Here is a 15254-nt window from a genome sequence, read left to right on the forward strand (position 1 = left end):
TCACCAAAGAGGTGAAAGACCTGTACTCTGTAAACTATAAAAAACCCTGATGAGCTCTTTGAGGAAGACGCGGTCGCAGCCGCAGCGGTACTTTGGAGGCCCCCGCGCCTGCTCCCGACTCACCGCTGTTCGCTCTCGCCGAGGAACAAGTCGGTCAGGAAGCCACGCCGCAGCCATGGCTTTTAAAGACACCGGGAAGACCCCCATGGAACCGGAGGTGGCGATTCACCGAATTAGAATCACTCTAACCAGCCGCAACGTAAAATCTTTGGAGAAGGTGTGTGCCGACTTGATCAGAGGCGCCAAGGAAAAGAATCTCAAAGTGAAAGGACCGGTTCGGATGCCCACCAAGACTCTGAGAATCACTACAAGAAAAACTCCTTGTGGTGAAGGTTCTAAGACTTGGGATCGTTTTCAGATGAGGATCCACAAGCGGCTCATTGATTTGCACAGTCCATCTGAGATTGTTAAGCAGATTACTTCCATCAGTATTGAGCCAGGAGTTGAGGTGGAAGTCACCATTGCAGATGCTTAAATCGGCCTTTTAATAAATTGGTTATCAGTTAAAAAACAAAACAAAACAAAAAAAAAAAAAAAAACAAAAAACACTGATGAAAGAAATTAAAGATGACACACACACAAAAAAATGGAAAGATATTCTATGCTCATGGACTGGGAGAGCCAATATTGTCAAAATGTCTATACTATCCAAAGCAATCCTTAATCAAATGCAATCCCTATCAAAATACCAACAGCATTTTTCACAAAACTACAATAAATAATCCTAAAATTTGTGTGGAACCACTAAGACCCTGAATAGCCAAACCAACCTTGAAAAAGAACAAAATTGGAGCTATCACTCTCCCAGATTCCAAACTATACTACAAAGCTGTAATAATCAAAACACTATGATACTGGCACAAAAACAGACACATTGATCATTGGAAAGAATAGAGCCCAGAAGTAAACCTATGATTTAATCAATTAATCTATGACAAATGAAGAAAAAGACAGTCTCTTCAACAAATGGTGCTGGGGAAACTGGACAGCTACATGCAAAAGCATGAAACTGGACCACTTTCTTACACTATACACAAAAATAAATTCAAAATCGATTAAAGACCTAATTGTGAGACCTGAAACTATAGAAATCCTAGAAGAGAGCACGGGCAGTAATTTCTTTGGCCCCAGCAACATTTTTTCTAGTTATGTCTCCTAAGGCAAGGAAAACAAAAGCAAATATAAACTATTGGGACTACATCAAAATAAAAAGCTTCTAGAGAACAAAGGAAAAAATCAACAAAAAAAGACAACCTACTAAATGAGAGAAGGCATTTGTAAATGATACATCCACTAAAGGGTTAGTATACAAAATATATAAAGAACTTATAAAACAACGCCAAAAAAAAACCCCATATAACCCAATTTTTAAAAGGGCAGAAGACATGAACAGATATTTTTCCCAAAAAAGACATATGGCCAACAGACACATAAAAAGATGCTCAACATCACTAATTATCAGAGAAATGCAAATCAAAACCACAATGAGATACCTGTCAGAATGGCTAGAATCAAAAACACAAGAAACAACAAGTTTTGGTGAAGATACGGAGAAAAAGGAACCCTCACTCACTACTGGTAGAAATGTAAACTGATGGCATCTACTGTGGAAAACAGTATGGAATTTCCTCAAAAAATTAAGAACAGAATTACAATATGATCCAGTAATTCTACTACTGGATATTTATCCAAAGAATACAAAAATACTAATTCAGAAAGATATATGCATCCCTATGTTTACAGCAGCAATAACACAATATCTAAAATATGGAAGGAATCCAAGTGGTCCATCAATAGATGAGTGGATAAAGAAGATGTATTTATATACAACGGAATAATAGTCACAGAAAGGAATGAAATCTCACCATGTGTAACATGAATGGGTCTAGAATGTATAATGCTAAGTGAAATAAGTCAGTCAGAGAAAGACAAATACCATATGATTTTACTCATATGTGAAATTTAGGAGACAAAACAGTCAAAGGAAAAAAGAAGCAAAAAAGCAGACTGATGTTTACCAGAGGGGAGGTGGCAGGGGGATGGGTGAAATAGATGAAGGGGACGAGGAGTCCACTTAACCTGATGAGCACTGAGCAATGTATAGAATTGCTGCATCACTATATTGTATACCTGAAACTAATGTAACACCGTACATTAATTACACTGGAATCTAAAAACAATTTAAAAAAAAAAAGAATGAAATGAGTATAGATAAAGGCAGCTCTGGAGATTTGCTCTCTACCCTTTAGGTAAACATTGTCTAAGTACTTATTTGATTATGGGAAAGTCCTAAGGAAGTTCAGACAGACTGAAAACTATGGAATGTTTTCAGAGTTGTTTGTGACATTGTATTAGAATCCTCAGGGCTAATTCTCTGCCACTAGGACACTCAGACTTTCCCTTGAATAACTAAGTAAAGAAGAGAACCAAAGTAAGCTAAATCCCTTTCGGATCTAAATCATTTCTGGAGTGGTTCTGAGGGAAAAGGAGTGTGTTGTAGAAAGAGGTGATAAACTGCTAGCCTCAGCTGAATGTTGAAACTGATAGTGGTTGACTTAAGATCGCTCCCATAACTATCGTATATGCAGCCAGTGACTGAGAGACTATATGCTTCAATGCCCATGACATAGACTGAGAAAAAGATATGAGGGAAAAGAGTTGATGGACAGTTAATGACACATTCAAGAAGTATGCAGAAGCACCTCAGCAGACTGCAGTGGGCCTCATTTGTAGTATCACCCAGTCAGACTGTCAGGCTTTCATGTGATTTACAACCCTGCCTAGGCTTTAGAATTCATTCATGGCAGAAATAAAGACCTCAGTCTCAAATGTTTCCATAACTCCCCTACATGACAGTTTTACAAAATGGAAAAAATAGTGTTTTCAGTAACAACCACAAAAATAGAGAATGATCCCCAACTATGTTGATTATCTACCATATAATTAATTAATTACCCCATGCTAAAAATCATAGGAAATACATACAAGTATAAGACATGACACTTAACCAAGAGTTTAGAATCTAATCAGGGAAATATTAAGTGTATAGAAATTAAACACACACAGACACATACACATATATACATCAAGACAATATGGAACAAATCAAAGTACTAGAGAAGTACAGACAGAAGGCAATAGACAATTAAGTGATTTGGAAATACAACCAGAGAATTTGAGCTCCAGGGTGATGTTTAAATAGTGGGAAATATTTGCCCAACAAAGGAAAATTGAGAGAACATTTTGGTTCAGAGGATGGTAATGTGGATGTACTAGATATGATTACTAATGAGGAGTTCAGTTTGGCTGCAATGAAGATTATGAGTAATGGAGTAGTAACAAGGAAGGCTGGAAAGAAGGACCTGAACAAGATATAGGGTGTCAAATACCAGAGGTTTGAATCCTAAGCCTATTCTAAAGATTTTTGAGCAGTATAGTAATAAGAAAGAAGAGCTTAAGATTTATTCAGTGATGATATATAAAATATACTGGAAAGGTTACAAACTCAAAGAAACAGTATCACAACAGTTAAGTGTATAGTGTTAAGAACTTATCTTAAGATATCGATGATGGAAAAGAAAAAGATATTTGAGGCCCACTGTGAGTAAAGTGACAGACCTTGATGATTAAATGAAATAAAATTATGGATAGCTATGAGCCTTAGGGAACAGAAGAATACTACTATGAGTTATAGAAATGTAGAAATTATAAAATGCTGACTTGGCTTGTAAATATCCAGCAGAAAAAAATATGGAATGGGGATTGAGAGATAGAAAGCATTGTGAGGTAGCAAGTTTAGTCCCCAGTGTTTACGATAAGTAGAGCAATTCATTAAACAAAACCTTGTCAATTAAGAATCTAACATAATAGCTTCCAGGAAAAAGAGTTTGACTTTGAAGATAATCAAGTCCTGGGTGCTATAAACTACAGCTTTGAGGTATATACTGTCCTGATGAAAACCTTTCACATTTGCATTCTGAAAGCAATGAAAAAAGTTTAAGCTCCTAGGACAAAGTCTGCTGAACTGAAACTATTTTTAAAATATAAACAAATATGTACACATTGTATTGCTGTCAAAACAATAGCTGGAAAGAGGGGCTTTGTTTGGATTACAAAAATGAAAAAATTATCTATAAATGCTAGATATTAAGTGTAATATGAATGAACACATTATCTACAAAGAAAAAGAAAAATTAGAATAAGTCTTTACAGGTAGGGGAGGGGTGCCTGGGTGGCTCAGTAGGTTGGGCATCTGACTTCAGCTCGGGTCATGATCTCACGGTTCGTGAGTTTGAGCCCCACATCGGGCTCTGTGCTGACGGCTCAGAGCCTGGAGCCTGCTTTGGATTCTGTGTCTCCCTCTCTCTCTGCCCCTTCCCCCATTCATGCTCTGTCTCTGTCTCTGTCTCTGTCTCTCTCTCTCAAAAATAAACATTAAAAAAAAATTTACAGGTAGGAGAAATGATCTTTTTACTCAGGCTAATCTTAAAAACTAGAATTTTCATATTCTGGACACTGGTCACTTTTTAAAATGGAAAATCCAACCTTTTGAAGCTCAGTTTATTTCCTATTTGGCCTAAGTACATGGCCTTGACAGAGTCAAGAACTGTCATGAAAGTGAAGGCAGTAATGTCACAAAGCAGAACCTGGCTTGGCTCATATAGTTCCAATTTTTGCCTCTGAATCTTGATAACCTGGAAGTTTTTAAGAAAACAGACCTCGATTAAACTACTGGATCCTGCTAAAAGCAGCAAAATTTTAGTATTAGAGATCCTCATTAGCTTTCTCTCAGATTGAAAAAAAGTTGGGTATTAAACTTATTTAAATTAACCCTTTTTACATTTAACTTTTTTGTGACAAATTAGGGTTGAGTTATATATAAGTATGAGATGAACTGAATCCTCTCTACCCTTAATTCTACCAGATGACCTATTGCTAAACTGTCACTGTAAGAAGGCACTGAATGATCCCTATACCTTCATTCACTGAACTATGACAAATTCTGGAAATATTTGTGTGTGTTTAAAATATATAAAACAGCCTCCATCTCTTCATTCTTCTGTAACCAACGGAGAGTTTTGTGCACAGAAAATCTGTAATTGTTTTTAAATGGAATGGCAGATTTAAAGTAATTTAAGTAATGTGTTTCTCTAAGACCACACAGAATCTGTGAGATGGATAATACTGTTTCAGAGTTCCCAGATAATATGTATAAGAATGTGCTTATCTTTTTTTCTATGGAGACGAAAATTATAAAGAAAGGCTCAAAAACTCTCAAACAAAGATCAGAAAGAGAACCAGACACTCACTAGTCGGTCTCTGTCATTTTGGAGTGATGACATAGCTTTTTTTAAACTCTGGACTTCAGCTATGCTGGTCACAGGCTGGGCCGCAGACCTCTGCTTCCCCTCCTCCAACTTGCGGAATTTCTGCAGTTCATTCAACAGGTGATCTCTCTCATTCTGTAGACTGGCCATAGCCTTGGAAAAGGACTGCACTTGACTGTAAGAATCTTCTAGTTGTGAGGACAAGTGAAGCAGTTGCTCATCTTTGGACAAAAGCTGTTGGTTAAGTTTCTCAAGGTGAGGCAAGCTGCTATCCTCAGTGGAGTTCGCTGAAAGGGCAGCTTTAGAAACAAGAGCATCTCTCTCCCTGCTTAAGAGGCCCTGTTCTTCTCTCAGCAGTGCCAGCTCCTTGAGACTGGCCTCGTATTTCCTTTTCAGTTCATCAAGCTCCTCATTGGCATGATCTCTGCTATTTTGTAGGGAGTTCATAGACCTTCCGAAAGACTGGATTTGTGCTGTGAGATCTTTATTTTCTTTGGTGACCATGAGTAATTTCTGTTCCATCTCCACTAGATCTCTTGCTAGCTCTGCCACTCTCTCTTCTGCGGTTTCTGTTTCATTTCGCATTATCCCGGCATCATGGTGAAGATGCTTTAATTCTTTCTTCAGTTTATCTTCAATTTCACCCACTTTCTTGGCAGCTTCCTTCTGAACACAAATCAACTCCTTTTCCAGTTCTGTAATTCTCTTCTGAGAGGAGGAAAGGGTAGTACTTAACTTCTGTACTTCTTCTTCTTTTACTTTTAATTGGGCCTGAAATATCCCTAAAGTTCCTTCTTCTTGCAAGGCTGTCAACTGTTTCTTTAGTTGAGATATAGATGCATTCAAGCTCTCAATCTCTCTAGACAAACTTTGTTTCTCTTCCTCTAGAGCAAGTGAGGACCTCCGCAGATCCTCCTTTGCTTCCTCAGACTCCTTCAGCTTTCCTTCCAATTTAGCACATTCACTTTTTAGCTCCTTATTCTGCTGAAGTTGGGCTTCAAGTAGTTGTTTTTGCTGGCAGTCCTTTCTTGATATCACTTGGTTCAGGTCTTCTCTATACTGGATCAGTTCTGCATCTAATTTGGCATTCTCAGAATTGAGATCATCCATATGACTTCTCAAGCATCGAATTTCTTCTTTAAGCTTGTTATTCTCAGCAGCAGCTTCTTGGATGAGTTGATCTTTTTCCAAGATGACAGAGAGATGTCGCTCTTCCAGCTGTTGGTAGTCGCCTACTATGCGGTCTCGGTCATCCTGGAGAGAAGACATGGATTTAACGAAGGAATTCAACTGAGCCTTCTGCTGCAAGTTTTCCTTCTTGATGGTTTTCAGTGTTTCCATAAGCTGGTTGGTTTTGTCAACAGCTTTTTTGTTCTCCTCTTCTAAGACAATATTCTCCTCTTCCTCCTGGGACAACAGGTTTTCCAATTCTTTAATTTCTTTATTATGTTGCTGATGTAGTTCAGCAACAGCTACTTGGATTGCCTGTTCCTTGGCAGAAAGCAGGCTTATAATCTTCTGCTCCTTCATGCTTATTTCTTCATGCAGCCTACTAGTCAGTTGTCTGGAAGCCTGAAGATCAGTCTCTAGCTGTTCATAACTGAACTTACAATTCTGGATGTCAGCCTCTTGCTGCTTTATGATCCCTTCCAAATTCTCTTTCTTTTCCTTACATTTTTCTAAAGAATTATTTAAATCAGTCGACTGGTCTCTGAGAATCTTAAGTTCTGATTCCAACTTAGCTAATTCATTCTGAGAACTGTGGTACAGATGCCGAGTCTCTTCTAGCTGGGACAAAAGTTCTTTGTTTTCCCCTTGCAGAGTATCACAGACCTTTTGTTGAAGCTGGACCTCTGTCTGGGCCTTGGACTCCCAAATTTGCTTATCATGTTCAAGCCTGGAAAAAAAGAGAGGAGGTCATTAATTACAGATTTCAAGGAAAAACTACCTGATGCCTAAGGAACACATACAACAAGTACTCAGACCTACAAATGAATCAATATTTATGATTCAAGGTGCTCATCCTTTTAATGAAGAGATATTAGTTCTATTGAGTGCTCTGTATTAAAGGTATATTGTACCTAAGGGTATTTCAGTCATAAACTCCCAAATATTGTTGCTGATTTTAGTGGCATGACTTTGCACACTCTAGAAAGCAATATTTTCTATTTTGTTTTACTTTGCTCCAGACAAGCTAATGTCTAGCATCTTAAAGGAATTATCTTGGTGTGACAGACCATGAGGAAACCTGTCTCAGAGCAGAAAAATCCTATTAAAAGTGGAGGAGTACCAAGTGTTGGTTCCTGAGCTTGAAAAGTGATATAAAATTGGTGTTAGAGGAAAAGAACTCTAACAGGCATATGCAGTATGAATTAATGTGAAATATAGGGAAGAGAAAAGAGGAGATCATTTAGGAAGCTAAAGCAGTCATTTGGGAGTACCACAGTAAAAACCCTGACAAAGATAGTGGAAATGAAAACGAAAAGGGAGAAATCAAAGAGATCTCTCAATAGAAAGATGGGAAGAGAAGCAAACATGGATATTTCACCTTAATACTAGTCAAAAATCACTGAAAAAAAAAAAAAAAAAAAGAAGTGAGGGAGAATATAGCTTCTAGAGAAGTCTAAGCCAAAATGAGTCCTGTAATATCAAAGGCAATAGAAATAGTTTAAATAGTGACTTTCTTTGCCTTCAGTTACATTTAGAAGAGCATAAAACTTATCCATTTACCTGGAAATGTTGATCTTCAATTCTTCCATGTGGATGGACATCTGCCTAAGCTGATCCTTTAGAACACTGCAATTCTCCTCTTTGAGTCTAATTTCTTCTTCTTTTGTTTGAATAGCATCACTGAATTTCCTCTCCCACTTCTTGGCTTCATCTATCACCCTGTCCCGATCATCCTGGAGGGAAGACATGCTCTTAGTGAAAGCTGCAAGCTGGGCCACAGTACTATCAAGGTTTTCCTGAAGTTGCTTAACTTCCTTGTCTTTCTTGTTCAAAGTAATCTGAACCTCTCCAAATGTCTCTTCCAAGTGGACTTTCTCTCTACGCAAAGCATCCAGTTTCTCTTGCATGTTCTTCTTCTCTTTCAGGTGTTTCTCTTCTACCTGCTCCAGTCTCCGCTCCAGATCTTCATCTTTTTGTTTCATTTGGCTTTTAACTGATTCTTTGTTGGACTGAAGTTCCTTTTTCAACTTGAGATTATCTGCTAGGACCCTTGCTGCTTCACTTTGAGTGTCATCTAGCAGTACTTTGAAGCTAGCCAATTCTGTTTCTGCCTTCTTGCGGTGTTCATTGGCTTGAGCCAGATTTTCTTTGGTTATTTCCAAATCTTTTTGGGACTCTGTTTGAACAAACTCTAGGGCCTTTACAGTTCTCTCCAGAGCACTAATTTTCTCTTGATACCTGATGCAGTCCTTCTGCAGCTGCTTTACTTCTTGTTGTTTTTCTTTTAACAGCTCTTGAAGTTCCTTTGCATGGCTTTTATTGCCAGGTTCCTTCTGAGCACCTTGTATTTTCTCCAAATATTCCTTTCGTATTTCTGATTCCACCTTAGTTTTCTCCTTGACTAACTGCTGCTTTTCTTCTTCCAATTCACTCACACACTTTTTAAGGTTCTGCATTTCGGATTCCAGTAGCTCATTTTTTATTTGGGCATCTGTAACATCCTGATAGTAATTCCCAATGCTTCCATTAAGTTCTGCTAATTGATTCATAAGCCTCTCTTCCAAATCATCTTTCTCTTCTTCTGCTGTCTCCTTTAGCTTGGTAACTCTGGCAAGTTCTTCTTGCATTTGCTGATTTGATAGGTTTATTTTGGTTATTTCTTCCTGAAGTATTTTTAGTTCATCATCCTTTGCTGATATTTGACTCTGTAAGGTACTTCTCTCATTTTCTAAAGTCTGGTTAAATTCTCTTTCTTTCTGCTTCTCTTCCTCTAATTCAGCAATTTTTTCTTTGAGCTGATCAATCTGCTGCAGGCAGTTATTAATTTCATCATGTGAACTGACATTCTCATTTTCATCAGGCTTCTTGGCACTGTTCTCAGATGGAACGGATTCTGAATATTCAGGCCTTGTGCTCATGTTCAGAGAGCTTTGTTCATTAGAATCACCTGGGACAGACTGTGTTGTCCCTTCAAAGATATCCCTTTGGTTATCAGGTTTCTCAGTGGCCTCCAGGCTACCTTGTTTGGATACAGTACCTTTAACCTGATGCTTTAAATCTCGAACCTCTTCACATAGAGAGTCCTTCTCAGTCATTAAAGCCTCAAACTCCTTAGAAAGGGTTTTATACTCTGTTTTGACCCTTTCCAGTTCTTCTTTCAAGTTGGAATTGGAAGAAAGAAGTGCTTCCACATCATCATTCGATGTACCTCCTCCAGAATGTACCTCTGCTCTAAGCCGGTCATTCTCTTCTTCCAATTCTAGGATTTTCTGTTGTTTAGATTTAGCAAACTTTCTCATCTTTTCTTTCATTTCCTCCATTTCCCGTTCAGCTTCCTGTAATTGCTTTTCTGCCTCTTTCTTGTTTGCTTCTGTGCTTCTCAACTTGCCATACAGTTCTTGCTTCTCTTGCCTCACAGTTTCCACGACATGCTGAATCCTTTCTGCCTCATTACTAACATTCTCATACGACTGCAGAAGGATTTCATACTCCTTTTGTAACTCTTTGTGTTTCTCTTGCCACTCAGCGCTTTCTGCAATCTTAGAACATTTCAAAGATTCAATTTCCTTCACTAAGTTTTTCTTGTCTTCAGTAAGATCCTCCAGAGCTAATTTCAGACTTTCACAAGAGCCATTGAGACTTTGATTTTCCATTAAAGATCTGTCCATTTCTGTAATGAGCTTGTCTCTTTCTTCCTGAAGAAGAGCTAACTTTCCTAAGAATGTATCTTTTTCTTTATTTTGAGCAGAAACTTGGCTTTCCACATCTGCCAGAGACTTAGTGAGATGTTCAATGGTTTCTCTGGCCAAAGACAATTCCTCTTGGAGACTTTTGTTTTCTTTTAGTGCTTCTTTTCGGGAAATAAGAGCAGCTTGCAGTTTCCTCTGTATTTGTTGCTTTGCTTTACTTTCTTCCCCAGTCTCCTCTGGTTTTTGCTTCATTTCACAAAGTTCCACCTGCAACTGCTTTATCTTCTCATCATGTTCTTTGGCTTGCATTTCCAGCTGTGTATGGAGAGCCTTGATTAAATCCTCTTGTTCCATTATCTCTGTCTGTACTTTCATAAGCGCCTCTTCTTTCTCACTAAGCTGTCCAGAAAGGTATCTAACTTCTTCTTCCTTTTTGCTTAGGAGTTGCTGCAATTCATCTAGTTCAGGCTGTAATTCTCTTAAATGTTCTAATCCAGCAATTTCTAGCTGACTGCTTTCCAACTTCTGCCTCAGGCTTTCTGCATGGGTTTCAGCCTCATGGGATGCTGTCTTCAGGCTCCGGATTTCCAAATCCTGTTTATTTATCTGCTCTTGTAACTGAAATACCTCTTCTGATTTTTTAGTAAGCTCACTTGTCACAGAACTAATCTTCAATTCCAACTCCTCTTTCTGGGCCTCTGTCTCTTTCAGCTGGTTCTTAATCTGGACAACAGAAGTACTGCTCTGCAGAGCATCTGCATCTCTAGGAGAGAGCAAGTCAGACTCTGAAACAGATTGAGCAGGTTGCTGCTCTGTGGCTTTGAATAAAGGTTCTTTTAAACTTTGATTTGGAGGTCCTGGATCCTGCTGGTCGATGCTCAGGAGTTTTCTGTCTACAGACTCCTTTACTTGAATCTGGAGTTGTCTTAGTTGGTCTCCGATGTCCTCATTTTCCTTCCTCTGCTCATCAAATTGATCTCGTAAGTGATTATAATCATCCTTCTGTTGCTTTAGTTCCTCTCTAAGATGTCTTTCTTTTTCTTGTGCCTTCTGTAGAATCGCCTTTCGCGAGGTTAACACCTCCTGTAGTTTCTTTTGAAGTTGCTCCTTTTCTTTTTCAAGGTCCAGCATCTTTTCTTCCAGCTCTGGTTTCCAGTGTTCTCCACTGCCCACACCAGGTGGACTGATGGCCACTGTTTCTTTTACAGGTGATGCTGAGTCTCCATCACCTACATCCTTGTTACCTGTGGTTAACTTTTGGATAACTGCTTGGTTTTCAATGATTTCTGCTTGCAGCAAATCTATTTTGTTTGTCTTCTCTTGCAGGTTCTGATTCATCTGTTTGATCACAGCCTGTAACTCTTCTTCAGCTGCTACCTTCTCTTCTAAATCCTTCCTTACATGCTCTAGCTCCACCTCTTTCTCAGATATTATCTGTTTTAAAGAAATTTCTATTTCTTGGCACTTAGCAGTCACACATTTTTCCGAGTCTTCTTTGCTTTCTTTGTCTTCTTCCATTTCTCTCTTCTCACTCTCATTGAGTGGGATCTCTTTCGTAGATTCATCTTTCACTTTGGCCAATTCCTCTTCTAATCTACTCACTCTCTGTAGAAGTTCCTTTCTGTTAATAAGAGCTGCCTGGAGCTTTCTCTTTCTCTGTTCACTTTCTTTCTTTACAAGGTCTAATTCATGCTGAAGTTCTTCTTTACTTAGGAGCCCTGCTGGGTTCAGCTCATCATAATTCTGTTTAAGGCCAGAAACAACCTCTTTATCTTCTTCTATCTGCTCTTTTTTTGCCTCTTCAGCCCTGGATAATAAGTTCAACTGTTCTTTAAGAGTCTTAATTTCAATCCCAAGAGAAAACTTCTCCTCATTAAGCTGAACCATTTTCTCAGTCATACTGAAGCTGATTTCCGTCACTTGCTGATCCTTCTCTATGATGGTTTGTCGGAGGGTTTCCACATCTCTTTTTTTCTCTAATAAGAGTTGATCCATTTTTGCTATTTCAAGTTCCTTCTGTGAAAGAGCCTGAGAAAGTTCTTCCATCTTATTTGACATATTCCTTACACATTCTGCACCTTCAAGAACTTCATTTTCCTTCTTCTCCAGCTGGCTTTGCAGGCTTTTTATCAGTGCACTCTGCTCAGAAAACTGAAGCTGCAAACCATCGAGTTCATTCTGCAAAACTTCAATCTTCACATCTTTAGATTTGGCTTCTATGCTGAGACTGTGGATCTGTTCAGTAAGCAAGTTGTGATGAGTCGTTTGACTTTCATAGTCAAGTCTTCTTTGCCTTTCTGCTTCTGCAAGGCTCACTTCCAGTTCATGTACCTGAGCCCTCAGTTCCGTTACCACACTAAGTTCCTTCACTTGAGAGAGAAGTTGGTCTCTTTCTTCAGACAAAGCAGTGAATGCACTGTTGGTATTTTCGGCATTTTTCCTAAACTCATCAATCAACTGGGTTAGGTTACTGATTTCTTTAGCTTTCTCATCTAAATTTTCCTCATAGATTTCCTCTGCTTTATGAGAGCTTATCTCGAGCTCCAAAATTTGCCTTTTTAGCCTTTCCAATTCATCCTGGTGACACTGACAAATTCCTGGTACAGCAGAAAGGGATTTATCAACATCATCTTGTTTGGTTGATTCTAATTCCATTTCAGTGTCATTTAAAGATATTTCTTCAGATGTTCTATTTTGATGTTTAGTACTCATCTGCTTTTCTTTTTCAAGTGTTGGAAGACTGCTCCCTTCATGTGGCATTGGGGGAAAATGTTGCCCTGTATCTTCAGGCAATACTTTCATGCTAACTGTAAGTATTCCTTCACTTTCTGTCTGCTTCATTTCTTTCTGGTCAGGGACCTCAGCGTCCCCCTCGGCCTTTTTCCCCTGGAGCTGCAGCTTAAGAAATGCAATCTCTTCTTGAGCTTCTTTCATTTCCAGCAATAAAACGGACAGTTCTTTATGTTTCTGAGAAAATGTGTTGTCTAAGACATCCTGTCCACTCTCCTCAGCAGAAGAGCTACTCTTGATGAGTCCGGTAATATCAACCATGTTGACCTATTTTTTAAAAAAGAAAGGAAAAGCCTCAATCAGATGTCTTATAAGAAAGAGCCTAACTAAAAACTCATATTTCAAGCATTTTTCAAAACCTGAAAATCTCTAGTCCAAACCTCCTTCCATAAAGCTGCTAAATACTTTTAAAATCAGTTATTATTTCCCAAACTGGACCTCTGTGTAAGAGTACCCTGTCAATCCTATATTGAGGTCAAGCCATATTCATAAGACCTATATAGTAGCCTGGAACTCCTTTTCTGGATATCCCGTACTTGGGAAACTTTTTCTTTGGATTAAAATTCCTATTTGTTTCTCTTGAGAATTGCTTAAAAATAAAAAGAAAAGCAGGAAATGCATTAAATTTTGTTTGATCCCACACCAAAAAGGAAGTTTTGAGATCCTTTTTCCTAAACCATCCATTGAAATGGGAAATATTACATAAGATAGCCATTACCACCAGATAAGTGGATTATTAAGCAAGTAGGTTGAGATAAACTACCATAATCAAATAACCAAAAAGAAGTTCTACTGAGGGGTGGGTATGATATTACAGACTTGTCTGACAAAATATTAACCATTATTATTACAAAGATAGCTGTGTTAGACTACTTAATCCATATACATTGTTTCTATAATTGTCTTCCTAGGAAACAAAATCAGTGAATCTCCTGGTAAATTTCATTAGAACTTTACTAAATTGAGTTTGGAGACAGTGTACACAATGAAATCTCCACCTTTGCCAACAGCACCATTTTTTTCCCCCGAAAAAAAATTCCAATTTGATAGGAGGGGAAAAATCCCCATAGGATTGTCAAATAATGTAGTGGCCAAGAGTACAAGCTCTGCAATCCAACTGAGTTCACATCTTAGCTCTGCCATTTACTAGCAAAAGCTGGCACACAGTAAGTATCCAATGAATATTAGCTACTATGTTGGTAACATTCTCAGCCATTGAATAAGAAAAAATATTCATCACTTTAAAATTATTATTTCAAGAAAGGTTATAATTTTTCATAAGCATTATTTTTAATCATTTAAAATTCTCTGCTGTCTGCATTATTCATAATCAAATTTCTGGAGATTAACATTGGACAGAGTATTTAAGCACATGGAAAAAGCTCCTTTTATAATTTCTTCAGGTCACATGCTTATTTATCCATCCCTATATACACTAAAGACCTGATATAGTCAAGACATCACTTTCTGCCAGAAGACCTCAATATAATTCCTTTTTTGTTCTCTCTCTCACCCTAAGTATACTTGTTTCCTCTTCTCCATCATGCCACTTCACTCACTCTCTTCCTTCCCTTGGTCACACCCTCTGCTGCTCTCCATGAGATCTACTAAGTTCAATCAACTTTTTGGCTCAGGTGAAAAATCAATGTTATCCCTAAGATATATACCCAATGTTATACCAGAGAACTTTGTTTTTTCCAGCCACTCTCATTACTTTTTCTGCTAATACTAGCCTTTCTCTTTCAGCTGAGCTTACACTTTCTATGCACCTTTTCTACTCACTTTCTCTTACCCTAAAGGATTATCTTAGGCACCCTTCTTTTTGCAATTTCTTTGTGTGTGTGTGTTTTTTTTTTTTTCCCCTTTCTTTTCCCTTGTTCTCCGTTTTTGTGTTCTCCCTTCTGGTATTGTTTTTCTTTTTCTTTTTTTTTTTTTAATGTTTTTATTTATTTTTGAGACAGAGAGAGAGAGAGAGCATGAGCAGGGAGGGGCAGAGAGAGAGGGAGACACAGAATTCGAAGCAGGCTCCAGGCTCTGAGGTGTCAGCACAGAGCCCAACATGGGGCACAAACTCACGGACTGTGAGATCATGACCCGAGCTGAAGTCAGACACTTAACTGACTGTGCCACCCAGGAGCCCCTGTTTTTCTTTTTCTTAAGAAATTACCATCTTTCTTACCTGTTCCTCTTTTTTGATCTAAGTTATCTTGTTTTCACT

The 15254-nt window shown here is 38.3% G+C and overlaps 2 protein-coding genes across 14 annotated transcripts in view; one reads left to right on the plus strand and one right to left on the minus strand.

Moving 5' to 3' along the window:
- The window catches only part of GOLGB1 (golgin B1), an 89537-nt gene that overhangs the window by 25018 nt on the left and 49265 nt on the right, over window positions 1-15254 (minus strand). For all 13 annotated transcript variants that reach the window (XR_006718353.1, XR_006718352.1, XM_045502199.1 and 10 more), the window contains 2 exons: window positions 8118-13303; window positions 5370-7284 (listed from right to left, as the gene is read on the minus strand). Coding sequence is in view for 11 of the 13 variants with exons in the window: in XM_045502199.1 (XP_045358155.1) it covers window positions 5370-7284; window positions 8118-13303 (7101 nt within the window). In the remaining 2 variants the exon portion in view is untranslated. The remainder of the gene's footprint in view (window positions 1-5369; window positions 7285-8117; window positions 13304-15254) is intronic.
- On the plus strand, window positions 66-571 carry LOC123610949 (40S ribosomal protein S20-like). The gene has a single exon (XM_045502207.1). The coding sequence runs from the start codon at window positions 176-178 to the stop codon at window positions 533-535; it is 360 nt and encodes a 119-aa protein (XP_045358163.1). The 5' UTR covers window positions 66-175; the 3' UTR covers window positions 536-571.

Source organism: Leopardus geoffroyi, chromosome C2 (assembly GCF_018350155.1).
Source record: "Leopardus geoffroyi isolate Oge1 chromosome C2, O.geoffroyi_Oge1_pat1.0, whole genome shotgun sequence".
In the NCBI taxonomy this organism is placed as follows: domain Eukaryota; kingdom Metazoa; phylum Chordata; class Mammalia; order Carnivora; family Felidae; genus Leopardus; species Leopardus geoffroyi.

What these genes read in the sequence shown, in the direction of transcription:
- LOC123610949 (XM_045502207.1), top strand. Translation starts at nt 176, where the DNA reads ATGGCTTTTAAAGACACCGGGAAGACCCCCATGGAACCGGAGGTGGCG.